Source organism: Schistocerca serialis, chromosome 10 (genome assembly GCF_023864345.2).
Source record: "Schistocerca serialis cubense isolate TAMUIC-IGC-003099 chromosome 10, iqSchSeri2.2, whole genome shotgun sequence".
Lineage (NCBI taxonomy): Eukaryota > Metazoa > Arthropoda > Insecta > Orthoptera > Acrididae > Schistocerca > Schistocerca serialis.
In genome coordinates this window covers 58292763-58317103 of record NC_064647.1, presented here as the reverse complement: position 1 = coordinate 58317103, position 24341 = coordinate 58292763, and the positions used below count along the sequence as shown (strand labels likewise).

Sequence of the window (24341 nt, the reverse complement as noted above, 5' to 3'; positions counted from 1 at the left end):
GTCCCAATGATTCTGTATCTTTTACTCTCAAACGCTATGCATTCGAAGATTAGGTGTGATGCAGTTTCTTCACCCTCATCACAGATCCTACATTTAGGGTCCTCTTCCATTATACCCATTGTGTGTATCTGTTTTTTTGAAGTTCCCATGGCCGGTCATCAGTCCAGTCATGAGTTTGATCTCTTTCCTGTTCAATCCTAGGATTACAGAGCTTCTTTTAAAACATGGCTTGGGCATCATTACCTTACCATGTTTTTGTTTATGGACCTTGGTGCAATATCCTATGTGCTGTTTCCTAAGCCAGTTCCGTAGTTCTAATTTGATCTTAGCCTTGGTGATTGTCAGGACAGGTCCTGGTCCAATAAATGGAGTTGTTGCCCCCATCCTAGCCAATCTATCGGCTTGTTCATTGCCACAGATCCCCGAGTGGCCAGGGACGCACATTAGGTTTACCCTATTGCTTCTCCCTAGCTCCACCAGAGCCCTGTGGCAATCTGCAACAAGTTTAGATCTTGTTGCAGGAGCTGCCAATGATATCAGGGCTGTCTGATTAGGTTTGTCAAAGCAGTTGAGAGTTATTATATAGTCAGCAGGCATTTCCCCAGCCATACCTATATTTACCTCACTCACTATGTTAGTGTGTGATTCTGGATACCCGAATGAGACCCATTTTTAAGTCTGTGTGCCCCAGCTGCTACCTCCATCTTAACCCAAAGGTGAAGTGGAGGCATATCTAGCACGGCTTCCATTCCAGCGGTTGGTGTGCTGCTAATTCCGCCCGTTATGGGTAAGCAGGCCAATCTCTGCACCTTAGCAAGCTCTTTAGCAACAACCTGCTGTTCTACCTTCTTCCACCACACTACAGCCCCATAGAAAATCCTAGGTCAAACCACTGTGGTGTGTATCCAGTGCATACCCCTGGGGCTTAGGCCCCAGTTTTTGCCACGAGCCCTCATAGTACTCACTAAAGTACTTTTTGCCTTGGAGCAGATACTCCAAGTTGCTTCTCATCCAAGGCTACCCCTAGATATTTCACTGTCCCCTTCACAGGTAGAGTTTCATCGAAAAGCTTTAGATTCCAACCTGCATGCTGAATATGTCTCTTCATAAATGGCATCACGACAGTCTTCTTAGGATTGACTCTCAGATCCTGTTTAATGCAGCATTTTCACACAATGTCCAACCCTCCTTGTACCATATTCCTGACTGTGTCAGTGAATTTACCAAGTATTACTATGACAAGGTCATCTGCGTATCCTTGGCAGAAGCATTGTCTGGTATTTAGTTCCTCAATGAGTTCATTCACCACTAGATTCCACAATAGAGGAGACAAAACTCCTACTTGTGAGCAGCCTCTAGTGGTCTTAATTACCATCTTTTCTTTCATCATGGTAGCCTCTACCTTCCTTCCACTAAGCATGGCCCTGGTCCACCTCCATATAGGGGTCCCCAGGTCATGCATATCTGCTGCCCTTACCATGGAATCTAAGGTTGTGTTACTGAAGGCCCCCTCGATATCCAGGAAGATGCATTCCACTAAGCATGGCCCTGGTCCACCTCCATATAGGGGTCCCCAGGTCATGCACATCTGCTGCCCTTACCATGGAATCTAAGGTCGTGTTACTGAAGGCCCCCTCGATATCCAGGAAGATGCAGAGGGCTATTCCTTGGAAGTGAAGTGCTTTTTCCACCTTCCCAACGAGTTGGGATTTACCTGGTTGGTATGCGTGTTGGTTCAGGTGTAGAGGGACCCTACTTAGTCTCCTCTCCCCAAGATATACATTAACCAGTTTTCCCAATGTTTTGAGAATGATGGAGGACAGACTGATTGGTCTCATATCCTTGGTCTTGGTATGATCAATTCTCCCTGGCCTTGGGCTGAAGACAACCTTCACTTCCTCCAAGCATTGGGAATGATTCCTACTGCGAAGCTAACCCTGAATAGCCTGCATAGGACTCTCATAAGCTTTCCTCCTGCCTGTTGCAGGAGAGCTAGAAAAATTCCATCTGGGCCAGGTGACTTTAACGGTTGGAATGTTCCCACCGCCCACTGAATTTTGTTGAAGTTCCACACTCCTTGGCAGATTCCCAGTACTCTCTTCGAGTGGCTGAGAACCGTTGTCTCTCTGGGATCACTTACTGGACTGTGTTGTCCGGCAGAGAATATTGAGGAAAGTGAGTTTTGAGGAGCAATTCCAGCGTCTCACGGTTGGTATCCTAGTGAGAATCTTGTGAAGTCTGGCTTGTGCAGCCGTGCCCTCCACTTCCTCGCAGAATGCCTTCCACGATGCCTCCTTTGCTTGTCTTATTGCAAGATTGTAACTGACAAGAACAGAAATAAATTTCAAAATAAGATTAAGAGACAATGTGACTCTCACTGGCATAGTGTATCTTCAATTAGTCCATATCTGAAAGAACAAAAATCACATAGCTGTGACATAACTATCCTTGTCAAGCCTATACGCCATTAAGAAGGTAGCCTACTAAATAGTTTAAAAGAAACCTATATTTTCACATGTATGATGAAACATCTTTTTTAAAAAAAGAATCTCTCTGACCTTAAGAATACTTCACCAATAATCTTGTAATTCTTGAGTGTTGAAATACATTCAATTTTTCAGACATTCAGTTCAAGAAACGAAAATTTAAAAATTATTTACAGTATACTCCCTATAACTTGGGGTAATGTGGGAGAGAATATACACAAATAATTGGGATACTTTCAAACATGTATTATTTGTTCGTAAGTTTATCCAAGTTCTATGTATAGGTACTGTAAGCCTGTTTACATCTTAAAATTGCCTGTGATGTTGGTCCACTTCTGAGTGGAGTTGATATTCTTTCGTATGGCATTTGGAATTTTTCTTGCAGCAGTAATATCATTATACTGAGACCCCTCTGCGGCCCATATAATCCAGGAGAGCATCAACACAGTGCAATGCAGTACAATGATGTCACTGTCTTCGTCTACAGTTTCACATTCACTGTCTTTTCCATTCTCTTGCGAAGCAGCAGTCACAATTTTGGCAAAACTTATGTACTGGAAGCTGTGTGTACACAAGTCTATCTTCAGCTGCTCATTCAAGTTTTCTTGATTGACACCTTCAAAACCATTTAAACCTGCTGCCAGATTTATTATTTGTGCAGATGTTATTTCTTCAACATAAACCCTGAAATCTCTTTCTTATACATCTGAAAGAATTTTCCTCCATGACTGAAGTAGTGTATGTGGTTCGGCTTCCGATTTGGGATCACAAATCCTGTGTAAAGTATCTAGAAATATCAACTACTTCCAGAATGCCACCAAATCATCTTCATCAATTAGCATTCTCAGTAGACCAGACAGGTAGCATTGTTTTACTGATGCAATTCCACCTTGCTCTATTGGTTGCATAATCACAGTCACGTTAGGAGGTAAAAATTTGTTACCATGAGACCATAACTGGATATGAGAATCCTCTCATCGGAATGTGAAGGGACATTGTCACGCAATACATCAGCCTTCTGTGGCAATCCTTTCTCCTCTAGATATCACTGAACTTGGGGTACAAAATATGTGTGAAACCAGTTTTTGAAAATTTCACTATCTAGTCCTGCTTCTTTTTGGTTGTAAGAACGCACAGGGGGACCCGTAAGTGAAATATCCTTTGTTTTGGGGGTTCTCTGGATTGTGTTTCAGAGACGAGTAGAGGCTAGTACACAGAGTGAAGCAATTTGATTGGAATTATATAAATATCTGGAATCCTAAGTATATGAGGAACTAAAAAGGATGTGTGTGGTAATTATTAGTCATTAGAAACAAGTTTTTTGTGAAATAACATGTTCGGAACATGAGAATAAATTGAACTCTATACATTATTAATTTAAATTGGTTGTGAAGAAACTGATGTCACATGTCACAATAGGCAGGAGGGTACACACCGAGCATTGACAAGGAACCAGCATAGCAAACCATGCCCCTGGAATGACATTAACCAGCATAGTGAATCACACAGCTAGAATGAAGTTCTCACAAAACTATGAGCGGTCTTCAATATGTCAGGGGCCACAATGTTAAGTAATTGCAGCAATTAAAAATGATAAGATGTACGTCTGCAAAAAGCAAAGTCATCATTTGCCACACACTGGTGCAGTAAAATTATTGTGAGTAAAAGATTTTTGAGTGTGAAACAATTCATGAAGATTTCAACTAACTGAAGTCAAGTGGTGATTGTTTTAAGCCTTAACTATGTAAATTATGTATTATGACTGAGGCGGAAGAAGTATATGGAGAGCATAAATAAAGACCAGGATGATAAAATGGAAGAAGAGGTCAAACATAATATTTAGGATTTTTTAATGTTAAAACAGAGGAAAGATTATTATTATTACTACTACTACTATTATTTCTTCCCTTTCTCAGACGTTATGTCTGGTTAAAAATGGAAAGTGATGCGGACCTTGATCAAGTGCGACTTCCTTTTAACTGTATAGTATATGTTACATTGCATTTAGGAACTTTCGGGTAATTGAACATGTATCAATAATTACAGATTTCAGCAGTGTTCAGATGATTATTATTATTATTCAGAATCATGTAAGATCAACATAAAGAGGAGACAGACAAGGACGCACTTTTCTTAAGAAGATAGGAAGAATGGGAGGAACAACGGAGAAAGCGGAGGAAGAATGGGAGGCACAGTGGAAAAAAAAAATTAATAAAAGAACAGGAAGCACAATGGTTCCAAAGAAAGGATGAACGGGACCTGCAACAACAAAGAGAAAAAAGATTCTAAACAAATTTCATTATCAGTATTTCTGAAGTCTGAAGACTATGTAGACAAAAGTGGCAAATCGGGAACAAATAAGAAAAAATTTTTGAGTTGGAATCACGACTAAAAAACCAAAATAAATGGCCACAGCTATAAGCAAAGAAAACAGAGTACACCTTTACGGAAGAGAGAGAGAGAGAGAGAGAGAGAGAGAGAGAGAGAGAGAGAGAGAGAGAGAGAAAGGAAGTAGAAGGGAATACACATACAGTACATACTGATGTCGCTGAAATCAGCAGACCGTGGCAGAAAGACATGAAAATTGCTACAAACTCTGTAACTGAATAGTAAAATTGCAAGTGTGATGAACTGTATGAACATATAAAAAAAATTTCCAAGAACAACAACAAGGTTGAAAAAGACATTCTGGAAGCAATTAAACATAAATATTAAATGCTCTGAATAACCGAACATCACCCATTAGTATTTTTTGTGATCTCTCAAAGGCCTTTGATTGTGTAAATCATGGAATTCTTTTAGATAAGCTACATCATTATGGTTTGAGGGGGGCAGTGCACAAATGGTTTAATTCATACTTAACTGGAAGAATGCAGAAAGTTGGAATAAGTGGTTCATGTAATGTTAAAACAACAGCTGATTCCTCAAACTGGGGGGGCTATCAAGTACGGGGTCCCACAGCGTTCGGTCTTGGGTCCTTTACTGTTCATGATATACATTAATGACTTACCATTCCACATTGATGAAGATGCAAAGTTAGTTCTTTTTGCTGATGATACAAGTATAGTAATAACATCCAAAAACCAAGAACTAAGTGATGTAATTGCAAATGATGTTTTTCACAAAATTATTAAGTGGTTCGCAGCAAACTGACTCTCTTTAAATTTTGATGAAACACACTATATACAGTTCCGTACAGTAAATGGCACAACTCCAGTAATAAATATAGACTTTGAACAAAAGTCTGTAGCTAAGGTATAATTTTCAAAATTTTTAGGTGTGTCCATTGATGAGAGGTTAAACTGGAAGCAATACATTGATGGTCTGCTGAAACAGCTGAGTTCAGTTACGTATGCTATTAGGGTTATTGCAAATTTTGGTGATACGAATATCAGTAAATTAGCTTACTATGCCTACTTTCATTCACTGCTTTCGTATGGCATCATATTCTGGGGTAATTCATCGTTGAGTAGAAAAGTATTCATCGCTCAAAAACGTGTAATCAAGAATAATTGCTGAAGCCCACCCACGGTCATCCCGCAGACATCTATTTAAGGATCTAGGGATTCTCGCAGTAACCTCACAGTATATATATTCACTTATGAAATTTGTTGTTAATAATCCAACCCAGTTCAAAAGTAATAGCAGTGTGCATAGTTATAACACCAGGAGAAAGGATGATCTTCACTATGCAGGGTTAAATCTGACTTTGGCACAGAAAGAGGTAAATTATGCTGCCACAAAGTCTTTGGTCACCTACCAAACAGCATCAAAAGCCTGACAGATAGCCAACCAACATTTAAAAATAAATTAAAAGAATTTCTAGATGACAACTCCTTCTACTCACTGGCTGAATTTTTAGATATAAATTAAGGAAAAAAACCAACTTAAACATTAGTGTCATGCAATATTTTGTGTAATGTAATATCTTGTACAGACATCTTTTATTAACCTGACACGTTCCACATCATTACGAAGTGTCTTATTCATGATCTATGGAACAAGTATTAATCTAATCTAACCAGAGTCAAGCAGTGTGCACAGTGGAATTATAGTCATAGGATGTCACACATAGCCAAGTGAAATAGGCAAATTTGACCCCAAAGACTTGACCCACCCTGTTGCATACTTATCGCCTTCATTGGAGGCCAAGAGATGGTCAGAATTTTATCAAAAAGATTAACAGAAATGAAGTCTCGAGGTGCACACATGAAGGAACACGAGCAAACAGCTACACTAATCTATATAAATACTCCATAAGCCACTATACAGTGGGTGGCAGAGGGTACACTGTACCACTACGAGCCATTTCTTTTCCTGTTCCACTCACTGATATAGTGGGAAAAAAAAAAAAAACGCACACACACACACACACACACACACACACAAAACTGTCTATATGGCTCTCATCTTCGTAGTCCTTATGTGTTGGAAGCAGCAGGATCATTCTGCAGTCAACTTCAAATGCCAGTTCTCTAAATTTTCTCAATAGTCTTCCTTGGAAAGACTGTCTCCTTCCCCCCAGGAATTCCCATTTGAGTTCTCAAAGTACCTCCATAATACTTGGGTGTTGTTCGAACATACCTATAATAAATCTAGCAGTCTGTCCCTGGACTTCTTTGTTATCTTCCTTTAATCTGACCTGGCACAGATCCCAAACACATGAGCAACACTCAAGAGTAGGTCACATTAGAGTCTTATGTGCCATCTCCTTCACAGATGAACCACACTTTCCTAAATTCTCCCACGACACCAAAGTCAACTATTTGCCTTACCCACAACAATCCTCAGATGCTCACTCCACATTTCATATCACTTAACAACGTTACACCCAGATATTTAAATGATGCATCTATGTCAAGGACACTACTAACACTGTCTCTAAATATTACAGATTTGTTTTTCCTACTGATCCACATTAAGTTTTTCTACATTTAAAGCCAACTGCCATTCATCACACAAGCTAGATATTTTGTGAGAGTCATCTTGTTTCATCCTACAGTCACTTTTACACCTTCCTGTACACCATAGCATCACCAGCAAGCAAGTGCACATTGCTGCTCACCCTGTCCTTTGTATCATGTACATATACAGAAAATAATAGTGACCCTATACCCTTGCCTCTGATGATTTGAGGCAAGATGTAATCAACAAACATGTTGTTCTGTACACTTTGAGAAAATGAGATCCCAATTGTGCCACTATCTCAGTAAACTGAAAATCTCAATCATCTTGAGAGATTAATTGCAATATAAGTAAACACAACTAGGCAAATATTGTAGTAAATGGTATCATCAGTCTCTACCTTAAGTGCAAAAAAGACATTGATGTACTCACTTGTTCTGGTACGGGCTGAGACTTGCGATTGGGAAGATGTGCCCGTCAGCTGGAGATGAAAGTTGAGCAGCATTATTTCGCACTAGTGGTCGTGTCAGCTGAGTGGGGGCAGATGCCATAGCTGGAAACATAGCCACATATTTTAAAAAGAAATAATACATCTCTTCAGAGCATACAATTTGTGATTTACCACTGTAAAATGGCCAATGTTCCAATGATAAGCAATTCAAGTTGTGTCAGATTTCTTTTCTCGTTCCAGCCTTCATGCCACTGGTTTTAAACTATTCCGCAGTAGCTACTACAATTTAGAGCTCCTGTTGGCATTTTGGTAGTTCTCAAATTATTCACGAGTCAGAACAGAACATTACCTCATACCAGGGATTATCTGACAATGTTTAACATTCTGCAGTAAGAAACTTATCCATATGTTACCCACATTTCACAATCATCAGTTAACTTCTAATGAAAAAATTTACAATTCTACTCAACTTTTCAAACAAAAAGCTTCTTAAAGTTAAAACATCTCATTAAAATACAGATTTCTTTTGTTACTGATATTACATACATTAACATGTTTTTCTTATTTTCTGAACACATTTAAAAACAATTCCACTCGACATATTAATAAGAACTTTAGTCTTGTAAACAACTATCTTTCAGTTTCATTGCTGTTTAACTGGTTGTGTGGTAAATTAAAAATTAAATCATTTTGCGTTCTATCCTTAATAGGTACCACTGTTTCTCCATCACTTTACTTCTGTCTGTTGCAGTACTGATCATGAGTGAAAATGTCCAGTGACTTGAATTTCCCATTAACGTCGTATTCTCACACTAACAACACATTAAAATCAGTAGATTGCGACAGTGAAATAGTGGAATCCAACCAGCAAATATAGTCAGCTCAGTGTCGTCACCAGATGCTGTCATGGAATGCAAAATACCTATCTTATGGCCACTGTTTTAAGTACTGAAAGCAAGTCCCATTTTGCTATCAGTGAGAACGGAGTTAACAAGAAATAACGACTATATTGTGGCAGGTTTCGTTATCTCAATCATGACGGGCTCAGACACAAATTGATCTACAAAGGCTGAAGAAATTTTATCATGACATGACAAATAGATTGGAAGAATAAAAAAGTAATGGAACTCCACATGACTATAATTCTCAACACCAATGGAAGTTTTGATGATGTAGAACAGGAATTCCATTGGTTGAACCTGGAAATGAGGCCATGAAAGCTTGACTAAAAGGAAATGCCTAGGCTCTGTTCCTGATTTCCACATCAGCAGATGAAAATCAATTGCAAAATCTGTTCATTTGTGAGACAATGTGGAACACATTGAGATTCACACACAAGCAATGATCAGAAGAAAGTATGTTATCCCTAACACAGTTTTTTCTTGAATATATGATGAATGTGATGATCTAGTAACTGCACATTAAAAAGTCGAAACCTGGCACTGCAACTCCGAAACGTTCGAGAAAGTGAGTCAGACACTGCCATGAAGATGACAATCATCGCATCATAGCCATCAAAGTGCAACGTGTTCTAAGCAAAATGGGACAGCGTGCCAAGTGGTCAACAGAACTTGCAAACAAGGTTGGAATGTCTCATTAAAACAACGTACCAATTGGCCACAGATAATGAAGTGGACATGTTTGCAGTGACGGCAATCGGTTTGCAAAAGAAAAAGGCAATTTAACCTTATAAAACAAACAGTTCTACAGAGCAAAAAATACGATCTGCCGACAAGTGTTTTCACTACAAAGAGTGAACATTTATCTCCAGACTGCTGGAAGAGAAAGCAAGACCTGGAGAAACATGAAAGTTTTGTTGGATAAAACATGTCTTGTCGAAACATCACAGGGCACTTGAGTGAAATGCCTCAGTGCAATCAGTTAGACATATGGCTGATGGACAGTGGTGTGTCACATACAAAATGGCTGAATAAGTACCATTCTGTGATGATAATGCCAAATCACTGGTATGGGAACTGTCGTCAACAAAACCGTTGATCACAAACGGAGTGAGTGACATCAAATAATTTGGTTAACTCTTGGAACATGTAGTTTAACGAAAATCACTACTTATGAAACAATGCCAAGTTTGTGCATGACAAAGAAACTGTTGCAGAAGTGAAGCAAGCGAACATTATAAATAGGTTGCTTTTCATGCTAAAACCGACTCACCCGAGTGCTAAAGTAAACAGTGCAGTGAATAAAATGAAGTACTGGCATTAATGACTGGGGCATTCAATATATGGTCACTTCAACAAATGTTGGCCATGCGATCAAAGTGCATAGTTTTTTGTTAAATTTAAATACGACAACTGGATACAGTACTTATTTTCTCTAACACGACGACACTGATAAATTGCATTAATTTAACGTTCTTGTGCTGAACAGCTTCCGTCAAAGAACCAAAATGTTGTGTGTGGACAATCATACCAAGTACTGCATATTAACTGAGAAACTAAACAGCTTCTCAGAAACCTCGGAATCCAGCTGGTAATTACCCCTCCATACACACCAGAACGGAACAGCTGATTCGAAAAGAGGCTATTTAACGACTATTGAAAGAGCAAGCGCAATGAGTCATATGAATAAAATGGAGAGTATACTTTATACTCAGAAGTTCAGAGAAAGTTCTCTGGTTGGCATGAATAAAGCGAGTCTGGAATATACTTCACCCGAGTATGTTCTCAGTGTAGGTTGAAGGGTAGGAGAAGTTGCTCAAAGCAAAGAATATTCTCCGATTTCGTATGAATAAAGTCAAAGAAGTTTCTCACAAGCAGAGAACATTCTCTGTTTTTGTGAGTGAGCACCGTAGCATACTTTGAGCTGAGTGAGCTGTGTTGTGAATAACCGTTACCGAGTGTTTTTAGCGAAAATGGCAGAATTTATGTTTCTTGAAAGGCAAAAAAAGATATACGTAGTACACAGGAACACAGAAGAAAGGAACTGTAGAAGTTTGTATAGATTTAACAGTCAAAACATTAATTGGCTGGCGAATCACTTTCTTCCGGAAAATCACAAAAGAAGAGGAGGTGTTCTTTCCAATGAATGCAAAATGAAAATATTTTTGCGCTATTTAGCGGATCCAGGCTTTCAGATAGGTGTAGGAGAAGATTTGGGAGTACACCAGACTACAGTATCACTAACATTTTCGTATGTTCTGCAACAGGTCAACAGGAAAGCACCGTTGTGGATCAGATTTCCGAGAAACATTAACGAACTAGAAATAGCGAAAGTTAAATGGCAATCGATATACAAGTTTCCATGTGCGGTAGGGGCCCTAGACTCCACTCACATACCTATCATGAAACCTTCTTCACATGGAGACGAATACGTTAATCGGAAGGGCTTTCCATCTATAAACGTGCAGGCGACGTGTGACAACAGTGAAATGTTTACGAGTGTTGATGCTTCATGGCCTGGGTCTGCACATGACACTAGGATATGAAGAAAATACGATGTGTATCGTATATTGCGTGAGAACCAGTGCAACGACCTAATTTTAGGAGACAAAGGATATGGCATTGCACTGTGGTTAATGACACCATTTCCAAATCCCGAAACACCTGATGAGAGGGCATACAACAGACTTCACTCTAAGGAAAGGGTGATAATCGAATGGTGCTTTGGACAGGTGAAAAGGCGTTTCCCAAGTCTGCAAAATAAAATAAGGCTTGCCCAAACAAAAATCCCCAGTGTGATAGTAGCCTGTTTTGTTTTGCACAACGTAGCAAAACATGTAGGGGATGAGGATTTTGAGGCACCTAGTGATGACGACAACAATCTTCCAGTACTGGGAGAAGAGGAAGCAAGAAACGTACGTGTTGTGGAACAAACAGAAGATGGGAAATTGTAAATGTAATACGTCAACTGTAATGCATGGGAGTCTGCCCAAACATTGAATAATTAAACCCAATTTGTATATTTTTTGTAATTACAATAATTATTCCCTCATGAAAATATATCACAGTGCTCTGATGTTACATAATAAAATGCTGTTTAGTGTTTTTTTTGCATTCTCTATCATCGATTTTACTTTCAACAAAAATTGTTTAACATTGAACTATTCAAACTGGAACAGAATTTTCAGATACTACAGTAAATAGCTCTGGACACAACAGGTTAACGTGAACTGCTGGAACCTTAATGTAATTTCTGTACTGTAACTTCAGCGAATTGATGGCGCAAGTTTTTATTTTACTTTACCAAAAATGTTCCAAGGATGTGGTGAAGGTATTTGCCAGGTGCTACTGTGAATAAGTGCACAACTGTCTAACCTACAGCATTTAAAATAGAAACAAGTTACTCTTTTTGCTTTACTGTACCAAAAATTAGTGGTGAAGGTATTTGCCAGATGCTACAGTAAAACAAGTTACTCTTTTTGCTTTACTTTACAAGAAATTGTTTCAATGATGTGGTGAAGATACTGGCCGGACACAACAATATAAGTGCATACACTTTTTTAACATTTCAAATTGGATTTCATTACTCTTATTGTTTCATTGAAAAGAAATTTGTACTGAATAATTTTTATAAGAGGATATGGAATTTGGTAAATGAGAAATGTAAATAAACATTCACTTTAAAAAAATGTGTGTTTATTAATAAAATTCGGTACGTAAATAAGACACTACACAATTTGTTTTATTGTTTATCTTCATCACGCATCAATTTCATCACGCATCAATTTCTGCCGCTTTAGTTTCAATATGTCCAATTGGTATAATAGCACTAGCCTTCGCAGCTCTGAAGTAGACAAATTAAGTGTCTCATCTGTTTCCATGCTTAATCTCCGACATTTAGGCACTCTCTCATGCCCCAAAGCAGGCGACTGAGCAGGTACGACGACTTCGGGGCCCACGAGATCCATATGGTCAGCTGCAACAATTAGTGGTAGCTGCAAAATTGATTCTTGTTCATACAATGTGCAGTCTGTGTCAGCTACCTCTGAATTCCGTGGTGAAGAGATGGCAGAGGTAGAACCACCACCCACTGCACAAGCTCCTAATAAAAATTTTAGAAAAGTAATAGTAGTGTGTCAGCATTCAGTTCCTAGTTAGTAAATAAACCAAACAGGTTTACGCAGAAATATGGGAGGGGTTCGTCCAATTTCATGCAGAGTACACTGTGATACTTTTACAGAAAAGTGGTGCTATATTACACGAAATTTACCAAACATTGTTTCATTTTCACATGTTAAAAATACATATTATTCTGAATCACAATTTCAAAGCATTAAGCACGTAATAAAAAAATCGGAAAGTATGGGACTTACCAGGACCTCTGTGGATGGTTGGGTTGCACTCATCTCCGTTCAAAAACTTCAAAAATGTCTGCTCCCAATTTTTCAGGGAAATCTTAATGTTTCCCGTCTTATTAACATCCGTCTTGGCCTTGATATGGGATTTCATGTTGAGCAGTTTCTTCATTATCTGCCTGTCCGTAATTTCTTTAATACAATCCGCCTTCTCTCTTCTTGCGGCCGGAGTTTGTGATTTACTGATGATTGCGGGGTAATCTTTTATAATGTTGACAAAGGCTAATTCTGAGTCTTCCATTTTGGCACAGAAATAACTTGAGAAAAACTTTCATTATCACAAAACACACGCAAACGAAACAAACTGAGAACCAAAGATGTTGGATTTTAATCTCATTGCTGAGAACTTCCTCAGAAAGGTGGGGAGGTAGAGAGAAAGTACTCCAGGGTCAGAGATTATGCTTCCTAGTTTTTATTCATACGAAACTGAGAACGTTCTTTTGCTCTGAGTATAAACTCTGGAGAATGCTCTCGTTTTTATCCATACAACCCAATGTCTAAAGCCAACACTCATCCAATTTTTTCATGGGTAGAAGTTGTCAACTATACTGTACCTTACATTCTAAATACGGTTCTGACAAAACCCAATTTCAAGCGAACTCCACGAGTTGTGGAATAGGATGATAACACTGCATTGGACACATTTGCATCTTTGTATCAAACACGTTTGCTCATGTGCCAAAACAATTTTGAAGTACAGAACACGAACGGCTGAAAAGTTACATTCATTGGGTAGCAAGAAGAATCAAATTATCAACTTTTTGACCCTGCAAATTGGAAAGTGTTTGTATCTTGAGCTGTCACATTCAATGACGTTAGCAGCAGCGTAACATCAGCAACAAAAGAAATTGAGGATGTAACTAAAGATCAAGAATGACTAAGAGCATGAGTCGATCATGACAAGCAAGCACACTTCAGGCCATCAAAAGTATAGAAAGGGAGACACCCTCCAAAAGTGATAGACAATTGCAACAGCTAACGGATGAGCAAACCAGTCAAGACCAATCACAACAGTTAAGAGACTGCTCAATCATCTGTAGATCACCAAGGTATGAAACTAATTACCTCCCATACACTCCCAATCCTTTCAACAAAGCAGATTCTGATCCCAACCTGAAACACTGGAGAAATGCAATTGCAGACGAACTGGAAGCTCATGAGAATGTTAAAACTGGGAAGATGGTTCCTAAAACCAGCAGCCAGCTAGTTATTGCCTCAAAGTCAGTCTTCAAGATCTTGCCCGAAATGAACCATAAGATCACTAGGTAGAAAGAACTGCTTTACGCAAGAGGCCTCAAACAACGAGACCTTCTTACCAACTATACAGTATGACTCTTTCTGAGTTTCCTTGGGAACTGTCACAGGAAGCTCCAGAGATGGTACAGCTCACAGTTCATCAGCATTTTTACAAAGCGAGCTTGAAGAAATCCTCCAAGAGTCAGCTCACCTATGAGCAAGAAGGGATCTGACAAAGCCGCAAATGTGGCCCCGTATATGTCACTGAGAACAGGGGATGTATCTCTATGTTATTTACATATTTTTATCTCCACCATGGATCCCTGCTCTTTCCATCTGCACCAGTACAGAAAAGTGTCCTTACTCCTAGCCAGTACCCTGTCCTGCATACTTTACCTGCATTGTTGCTGGGCTCACGGAGTCATTCCCAATGACCTAACCAAAAAATTACCCATCTCCATCTGCAACTCCTCTTTCCACAATGACCTCCTTCCATTCAGATTCTGCCAGTCTTAACCCTCACCAACAGAGTCCTGCAAGACCACATGAATCTGGCCCAAGCCTAATTGCAGCTCCTCCTCTCCATCCATAAAGTTCTCCTGCTGTGCAAACAAAAATTCCTGCATCTCACTTCAGACACAGAAACTGTTGCCCTCCAGGAACTAGAGCAACACCCACAACGCCACCGAAAAAAATTCTTCAACCTGTTCACTTCCTACTCCTTCCATGGACTGCCTCTACAACCACCTCCCCACATCCCTGCCTCTACAACCACCTCCCCACATCCCCTCACAGCTGACAAATCCTGCCTCTCAGACTTACTACATTTACCCCACCCTCCAAAACTCCCACCCACCACTACACAGAATCCAGAATCTAAATAGTCCCAAAACAGTCAAGAACATTTCATCCAAAAGCCTTAGCCCCACAGAAGTATCCATTCTTTCCAAAGGCCTCACCTTTTGCCCCACTCCCAAATACAATCATGCAGGACTTGTTAAAGACCTTCTCTCCTTCTCCTGGTTCCCTCAGTGAAAACACTTTTTTGCCACCAACCCTACTAATCAGAAGCAACCTCAAACCAATGTTGAATCCAACCGCAAACAATTCCCACTGCCCAAATCGCCCAGTTTACCTTCCAGAAATTCTTAACTTTGCCTCACTATCATTCCCCGAATACCTCGAAATGTAAGCTAATCAAACAGCCACAGAAAGAACTGCAATTCACCACCTAAAATCTGACCCCAGCCTTACAATCCTACCTGCTGACAAAGGCTCCACCACGGTTGTGAACCACAAGGATTACCTGAGAGAAGGACTCCACGAGCTATCGGATTTGTCCACTTGCAAAACCTACCACAGCGACCCGATTCCAGAAATCCAGCAGGATCTCAAGTCTCTCCTCAAATCCTTAGGCCCATCCCAGAACCTCTCCTCGAGGTCTACCTATCTCCTCACCCCTACCACTCCCCACACTCTTACCTTTTACATGCTTCCTGAAGTGCACATGTCCTACCACCAAGGATCCCACACTGTGGCCATTTACTGTGCTCCCACTGAGAATCTCTACTCTCACAGACCAACACCTTCACCCTGTTACCCCCAACCTAACCTCCTGTCTAAATAGCACCAACAACCCTCCATAGTTCCTGTTCCTATACCACATGGCGCCCTGCTCATCACTATTGATGCCACCTCCTTTTCCACCAACATCTTGCCCATGTTCATTATTTGACAATACTTGTCTGTCAAACCTTCAATGTATTGATTACATATAAAAACAAAGATGAGGTGACTTACCGAACAAAAGCGCTGGCAGGTCGATAGACACACAAACAAACACAAACATACACACAAAATTCAAGCTTTCGCAACAAACTGTTGCCTCATCAGGAAAGAGGGAAGGAGAGGGGAAGACGAAAGGAAGTGGGTTTTAAAGGAGAGGGTAAGGAGTCATTCCAATCCCGGGAGCGGAAAGACTTACCTTAGGGGGAAAAAAGGACAGGTATACACTCGCACACACGCACATATCCATCCACACATACAGACACAAGCAGACATATTTAATGTATTGAAGCGTCTTCACACTATCAACATTGACAAAAATTGTCAGTTGACAGCAAGATTTTGGAACATTAAGAAGCTGAACAGCCAAAAGAAAATGTGTGCTGGAATTACATTATCAAAAGCTTACAAGGAATAGAACAACAAAAAAGAGAAAATGGGTCTGAGACCGGTTGAAGAAAGGAGCAACTGGTTACAGGTTAATTTACTGACCAATCAGAATCATAGACCCAAAATATTTCATAAATTATTTTCCAATGAGTTCAGCATTGGACAAGTTATTAATGGTTGAAATGAGATAAAATAGAGAAACAAAATATATTAATGAGAGAGGCAGTTGTGTTTATGAAGCGATTACGAGTAACTTTGAGATGTATGATGACAGACAGATCATTCTAATGATCTAAGTTTAGTTATGCAATATTACCAAGCACAATTTGTAAAATTCTATGGAAACGTGTGAAGCAATTGTATCTGCCTGGCTACGACCTGTTCAGGCAATTATCACTTTTTTTGTGTGCTTTGACATAATTTTGTGAAACCGACGTGCATTTTGCAGACCTCTTATAATAGTCATAGTAGATATACAACAAATTTTTTGAAAGGGGAGTGGTTTTCAAGACTGCTGTGTAACAACAATAAGCACCACATTTTCAAATTAATAAAGTACACAATATCGTGCAGAATCCCCCATTAACCATCCTAAAGTGGCATATATAATGATTACCTTGCATAAGCCTACTGGTATTAAAATTCTTTTACGAGAGAAAGACTCCTTAAAAACTGACTGAGGTACGATAAACACAACGGCGAACTGAAAAAATTAACACTGTACATTAATTCTGCGTGGCTGGTTCCTAAAGCTTTGTTAACATCTGAATGGATAATACTGTCAAATAGTCAATATTTGGTCATACACGTTCAGTATGTATCGACGATACTGACAATATTTTGAGGTCAATAAATACTGCTCATCAATATTTCTAGCATTGACAATGTGTCAATATATTGATAGTTTGACAATATTACTGAACGTGTGAGGTTCCCTTATTGGCCATGGCCTAGCCGCTATTGATCACTACCTTTCCCAATGCCTGATGGATTCCACACATACAATCTCCTTCCTCATCATGATGACCCAACTACATCCTCACCCACAATTACTACTACTGCGAAGGCACCACCTACAAACTAATTCAGGGTGCAACAATGGGCACCCACATGGCATCCTATGCCAACCCACTCCTGGACCATCTAGAGCAAGCTGTTCCAACTGAGCTCCAGGGAGCCGGAGTGCTCCGGAGCGCTCACTGCGGCAGCTCGGAGCCCGCGAGGAGGGGGAAAGCGAACTCACTGCCCCCTGGCCGCATGCAGCCGCAAGTGACGCAATAATCCGTGTTCAATGACAGCTACGATTAGCCGTGGGAGCCCTGTACCTCTATTGGAGGATACCTTTCTATTCACTGAGAGGGATGGACATCCGCAGCGTCTTGTATGTCAAAGTATTTAATTCTGCGAAGAGGTACAATATACGACATTATACACGTCTTCACACAGCGCACTACAATCAGGTAGAAGGCGTTGCACACAGAGAACTGGTAGCCAGGCTTAAGAACGAAATACCAGGAGAAGTAAGTTTAAAAACGGTTTCGTAATACGGAGGGTATCAAAACGTGCAACATAGTTCGTGTTCTGTAATGCGTTTATAATTTTCAGGTGAATGAGAGCAGAGAAAACACTACTGAATCTGCAATTCGAGCAAGCTACAGGGTCGCTCACATCTTCACGACCAGTGGCAAGCTGTTTTCGGTGGGACCACTCGTAAAATTGTGCATGGTAGCAGTTGCAGAATGTTTGTTTCCATGGGAGGTGCAGGCAATTGAAGGGGTTTGCCTGTCGAAGCAAACAATGTCTCGTCGAATCCTGTACATGGCAGCGGATTTAGAGACACAGCTCAGGAAAAAGGCGGAGAGCTTTGTTGCATTTTCGCTAGCGCTTGACGAAAGCACCGACATATCTGACTGTGCTCAGCTTGCAGTCTTTGTGCGTGGTGTCGACATGGAACTGCAAGTAACTGAAGAGCTCTCGGATGTGGTACCACTCGATTACACCGCAACAGGACGTGACATTTTTGAAGCTGTTTGTGAATCAGTGGACAATATCAATTTGTTGTGGGGTAAGCTCCATTCTGTAGCGACAGACGTTGCACCACAAATGATCGGGTGTCACCAAGGTTTTGCTTCTCGTTTGAAAAATAAACTCGGGGACGAATTCGGGAAAGACATTTTGACTCTTCATTGTTTTATTCACCAAGAGGCCCTGTTTGCTGAAACAGCAGAGCTAGGTGGTGTAATGAAAGATGTCTTGAAGTGTGTGAATTTTGTGCGGCGTCACGGTATGAATCATCGCCAATTCAAAGGATTCCTGAAAGATATGGAAGCGGAGTATGGGGATATACCTTACCACAGTACAGTTCGTTGGCTGAGTCGGGGAAAAGTTCTCGATGTTTTCTTTGCCATTCGTGAGGAAATATGTCTTTTTCTCGAAATGAAAGGGGAAGAAATGCGTTGTCTGAAAGATATAAAATGGATATCAGACCTGGCGTTCCTAGCTGATATAACTATGCATCTGAATAATTTAGATCTGTCACTGCAGGGCAAAGGGCAACTAATCGTTGACATGCACGACAAGATCAAAGCGTTCATGGAAAGTTACGTTTATTTGAGAGGCAAATGAGTAATGGACATTTAACGTTCTTCAGTCGTCTTGCTTCTTTAAAACTACCTGAAGGTACTACTTTCGGCGATTACCAAGCAAAGTTAAAACAGCTCATCACGTCGTTTGAAACACGATTCTGAGACCTCACTAGTTTGGAAATGGAACTTAAGGTGTTCAGCACTCCTTTTTCAATTTCCCCCGATGACTTGTCACCGTCACTTCAATTGGAGATTATTGATTTACAAAATTCAACTTTGTTGAAAGAGTGGTACTACAACACTTTGGATTTGTCACGATGATATCGTTCATTACAGCAAAAAACATTTCCCAAGCTTCACAACAATGTCGCTGAGATCATGCGCATGTTTGGATCTACGTATTGTTGTGAGCAGCTTTTCTCAGCAATGAAAAGAGTAAAAAATAAGGAACGATTGTTTCTTCAGAATGCAACAATGAAGGCCATCCTCTGCATTAACGCTGCGAACACTTTGACGCCTGATATTTCCGATCTTGTAATGAAAAGAAAATTTCAAGTTACAGAGGCCCAATAAATTTAGTATGCAATTTCTTGTAAAATAGTTGTTTCTTATTTATTTCCTGAACATCGTATTTCCTGGTGTAGCATGTCACCACGTCTTAGGAGCTAAGAGTATGAGGTTGTCGATTTTGTAAGACGCAGCTGGCACATCAAAACGCTTGCCTTGCCGCCTGCCTCAGCCAGCTGTCCCACGGGCCGGCCCACTTGAATGGTCGGTCACAGCGAGCGACACGGCTCCCTGGAGCAGGGAGCGCTCCGCGGCTCACAATGGAGCCGACGAGCTGGAACAGCCTGATCTCGAGGAATCTTTCCTAACCACCCACAATCCCAAACCCCTCACCTGTTTCAAATTCACTGACAACATCTTCATGAACTGGATTGATGGTGAGGAGACACCAAAAACATTTCTACAGGACCTCAACATCTTCTCTCCCATTTGCTTCAGCTGGTCCTACCCAACAAACCACCTTCCTCAATGTTGACCACCTCAAAGATGACAACATCACTGCCTCAGTCACTGTAAAATCTAACAACAACCAGCAATACCTCCATTTCAACTGCTGCCACTCATTACATACCAAGTCCCCGGCATACAGCCTGGTCACACATCCGTAGTGAACAGCAGCCCTTCTCGGAATATACCAAGGGTCTCACTGAGGCCTTCAAAAACTGTAATTACCCTCCCAACCTTGTACAAAAACAGAGCTCTCTTGCCTTTTCTCTACAGTCAACTACTATCTCACAGTGGTCTTCCGCTGCCCAGGGAACCTGCACAATATTCTTGTCCATTCCCACACGACCCCTGCCTCCAACCCCTTACCTCATGACTTGCCTACATACAAGGCCCTTCATCTACATCTACATCTATACTCCGCGAGCCACCTTACGGTGTGTGGCGGAGGGTACTTATTGTACCACTATCTGATCCCCCCTTCCCTGTTCCATTCACGAATTGTGCGTGGAAAGAACGACTGCTTGTAAGTCTCCGTATTTGCTCTAATTTCTCGGATCTTTTCGTTGTGATCATAACGCGAGATATATGTAGGCGGTAGTAATATGTTGCCCATCTCTTCCCGGAATGTGCTCTCTCGTAATTTCGATAATAAACCTCTCCGTATTGCGTAACGCCTTTCTTGAAGTGTCCGCCACTGGAGCTTGTTCAGCATCTCCGTAACGCTCTCGCGCTGACTAAATGTCCCCATGACGAATCGCGCTGCTTTTCGCTGGATCATGTCTATCTCTTCTATTAATCCAACCTGGTAAGGGTCCCATACTGATGAGCAATACTCAAGAATCGGACGAACAAGCGTTTTGTAAGCTACTTCTTTCGTCGATGAGTCACATTTTCTTAGAATTCTTCCTATGAATCTCAACCTGGCGCCTGCTTTTCCCACTATTTGTTTTATGTGATCATTCCACTTCAGATCGCTCCGGATAGTAACTCCTAAGTATTTTACGGTCGTTACCGCTTCCAATGATTTACCACCTATGGCATAATCGTACTGGAATGGATTTCTGCCCCTATGTATGCGCATTATATTACATTTATCTACGTTTAGGGAAAGCTGCCAGCTGTCGCACCATGCATTAATCCTCTGCAGGTCCTCCTGGAGTACGTACGAGTCTTCTGATGTTGCTACTTTCTTGTAGACAACCGTGTCATCTGCAAATAGCCTCACGGAGCTACCGATGTTGTCAACTAAGTCATTTATGTATATTGTAAACAATAAAGGTCCTATCACGCTTCCCTGCGGTACTCCCGAAATTACCTCTACATCTGCAGATTTTGAACCGTTAAGAATGACATGTTGTGTTCTTTCTTCTAGGAAATCCTGAATCCAATCACAAACCTGGTCCGATATTCCGTAAGCTCGTATTTTTTTCACTAAACGTAAGTGCGGAACCGTATCAAATGCCTTCCTGAAGTCCAGGAATACGGCATCAATCTGCTCGCCAGTGTCTACGGCACTGTGAATTTCTTGGGCAAATAGGGCCCTTCCCATACATCCTCCCACCACCACCTACTCCAGTCTGGTCACAAGCATAACCTTTCCCCATCACAGACACACCTGTGAAACCAATCATGTGAGCTACAAGTTAACCTGCAAGCACTGTGCTGTGTTCTATGTGGGTGTGACAACCAACAAGCTGTCTGTCCACATGAATGGCCACTGATGAACTGTGAATTACAAACAGGTGAACCACCCAGTTGCTGAGCATGCTGCCCTTTCAATGACTACTTCACAACATGTGCTTTTCTGAATTGTACAGGGAGATTACTCCGCAATATGTCCCATACTCCCACAATCCTCTTGGTCTCAATCTTTGTTAGTCATTGTCCTTTATTTACCTATCCCCTTCCCCATTCCTACTCTAGCACTACACAGCTTCTATTCTACCAACATGTCCGCAGTCTTATTACTTCTGTTTCTGTTCCCCCCTCCCCTCAGTGTAACTCCTTATTGGATATAGCTGCCCTACCCTCTCTCTACCTCATCCCTGTATGCCCCACCAGCAACACTTTACTATTCCCCACCCTTACCCTGCTATCCCTCCCCCTCCTTGCCCCCAACCACCCAGATTGCTTCTTCCTTGCGTATTTAGTAGTCTTTTCATTGTGCCTGTCTGCAATTGTTAATATTCATAAAATACAAACATAACATGAATTTTAGTTAATCTCATGACATTACATTCTTTAGCTTCGGCAATTTACGATCTAACTCTCACCTTTGAGACAACGTACAGGTCCAAAAATCATACACAAGGAAAAACAAATATTGTCAACTGGGTCAGCTGAACCTACTGATAAAGCTTTCACCTGTTAATAAATGTGGTGTGACATCATACCCGTGCAAAAAGTGATTAAACAATGATTTTTATTTTTTTAAACGTAGGTTAGTCTGACAGGCTGATCCATTGCTTAGACTGAGGTCTAGGCTGGGTTGGCAGTTGACAGTTTGGGTTACAGTTGGTGATGGCAATAAAAAGTACAGGTATTGTTCAAATCTGACTTCTGCTGTACATCATATGCAAATTTTTTGAGTGTGAAAGATGCATTGTGAATCTTCAGAATTATGATATTTTTCTAAACACACACTAAAATTGCATGATAAAATCACCTCAAGCTTTGCTAGGGTTCCCATTTGTCACAATTTTTCCAGAACAGTCCTAATTTGCAACACGAGTCCCTATGTCTCCAAACACTCTTTGGGTATAGCAATATGTCCAAGATGTTAGTCTCAGTTATGCTTTTTATTTCTAAACTGTAACCACCTACCCTAACACAGTACTTAGTTATCCTCATGTTGGCATTATTCTCCACTCTCACGAAAAAACTGAACTACATTTGTTGTCAAATTCGAAATAATACGTGGATTCTTTCAGAAACTCAAGAGATATTGTGATCTTGTAAACAACTGCATGGGGTTTACAAAATCATTTGTAGTGGTTGTGACAAGTTTTACATCGGTCAAACTGGCCACTCTTTTAAAATTAGATTCAGGAAGCATTTGCAAGCACATAACAAAACTACATTAGGAATGCATTTAGCAGAAACCGGCCACACTGTAGACAATATCGAGAGTTGTATGCGTATTTTACACAGGGCAGAGAAGGGTGGCGCTTTAGGCCTGTTGGAGGAGTTGGAAATTTACAAAGCCAAAAGGCATGAACCCACCAGGGTACTCAATGGACAGAGCGATTTTGTACCCAACGCCTACTTTGCTTTATTTGATAACATACTATGATAACCAAATAATGCTTCGCGTATTTGTACCTAGCCTTACTTAATGAGTTATGTTGAGAACAGAACTACTTCCACACAGTAGTTGCTCTCATCCTGTAACTGATTATCTCCTACCTACTCATGGAATGTATAACCAAACTATATAATTTTATTTATTGAATGCTTATACGTTGTTTAAACGTTTTCTGTGGGAGACATGTCACGATGTATGTAAAGCCCTCTATTGGTTAAGTTCTTACGATCGGTGCGCGTCTACATAAGATACTAGTGGCTGACCCAACAGAAGGCGCTGTTCATTGATCTGTCTTTTTCAGCTGTCATATAGACATTTTATCTTTCATAAGCAATTTATAGGTTGCCACAGGCAATGTATTACGCTATATTTATTATTGACCGTAAATTCACCATAAAAAAAAAAGAAAGGGTCGGACCTATACTCTTCATATATTTCCTTTTAATAATTTTATATGGATAACTGCATTCATCTTTTAATGCATAACAATTGGATTCGATGACAGTTGTCAATTTTAATAAGTCTGCTACATGCATTTTATCTAATGTGCTTTTATCAGATTATGTTTTTGCGTAAATGATGACTACATATAAGCAAGCCCACAGTAGCGACATCTAGGGAGGGTGTAGGCAAACAGGTTCCTGGATGCTACTGCACTTCAGTGGCTGGTTGGCAATAATTATGATGTGGCCTATTCTACACCATATCTTAAATCTATGTGACGGTGCTATGCTGATTATATGTTTTGATGATGCCACTATGGCCGTATCACTTTAGGACATGGTGTAAAAAAGGTATGTTATACCATATTGTATCTGTACATTTCCGTGGTTGCATGACAGTATATTGTGATACATACTGCTGTTTTATG

The 24341-nt window shown here is 40.5% G+C and overlaps 1 protein-coding gene across 1 annotated transcript in view; it reads right to left on the bottom strand.

The window, feature by feature from the left end:
* LOC126425104 (replication protein A 70 kDa DNA-binding subunit-like) overlaps positions 1-24341 on the bottom strand; it is a 90498-nt gene that overhangs the window by 56211 nt on the left and 9946 nt on the right. The window contains exon 5 of the mRNA XM_050088028.1: positions 7824-7944. Within this exon, the coding sequence (XP_049943985.1) occupies positions 7824-7944 (121 nt within the window). The remainder of the gene's footprint in view (positions 1-7823; positions 7945-24341) is intronic.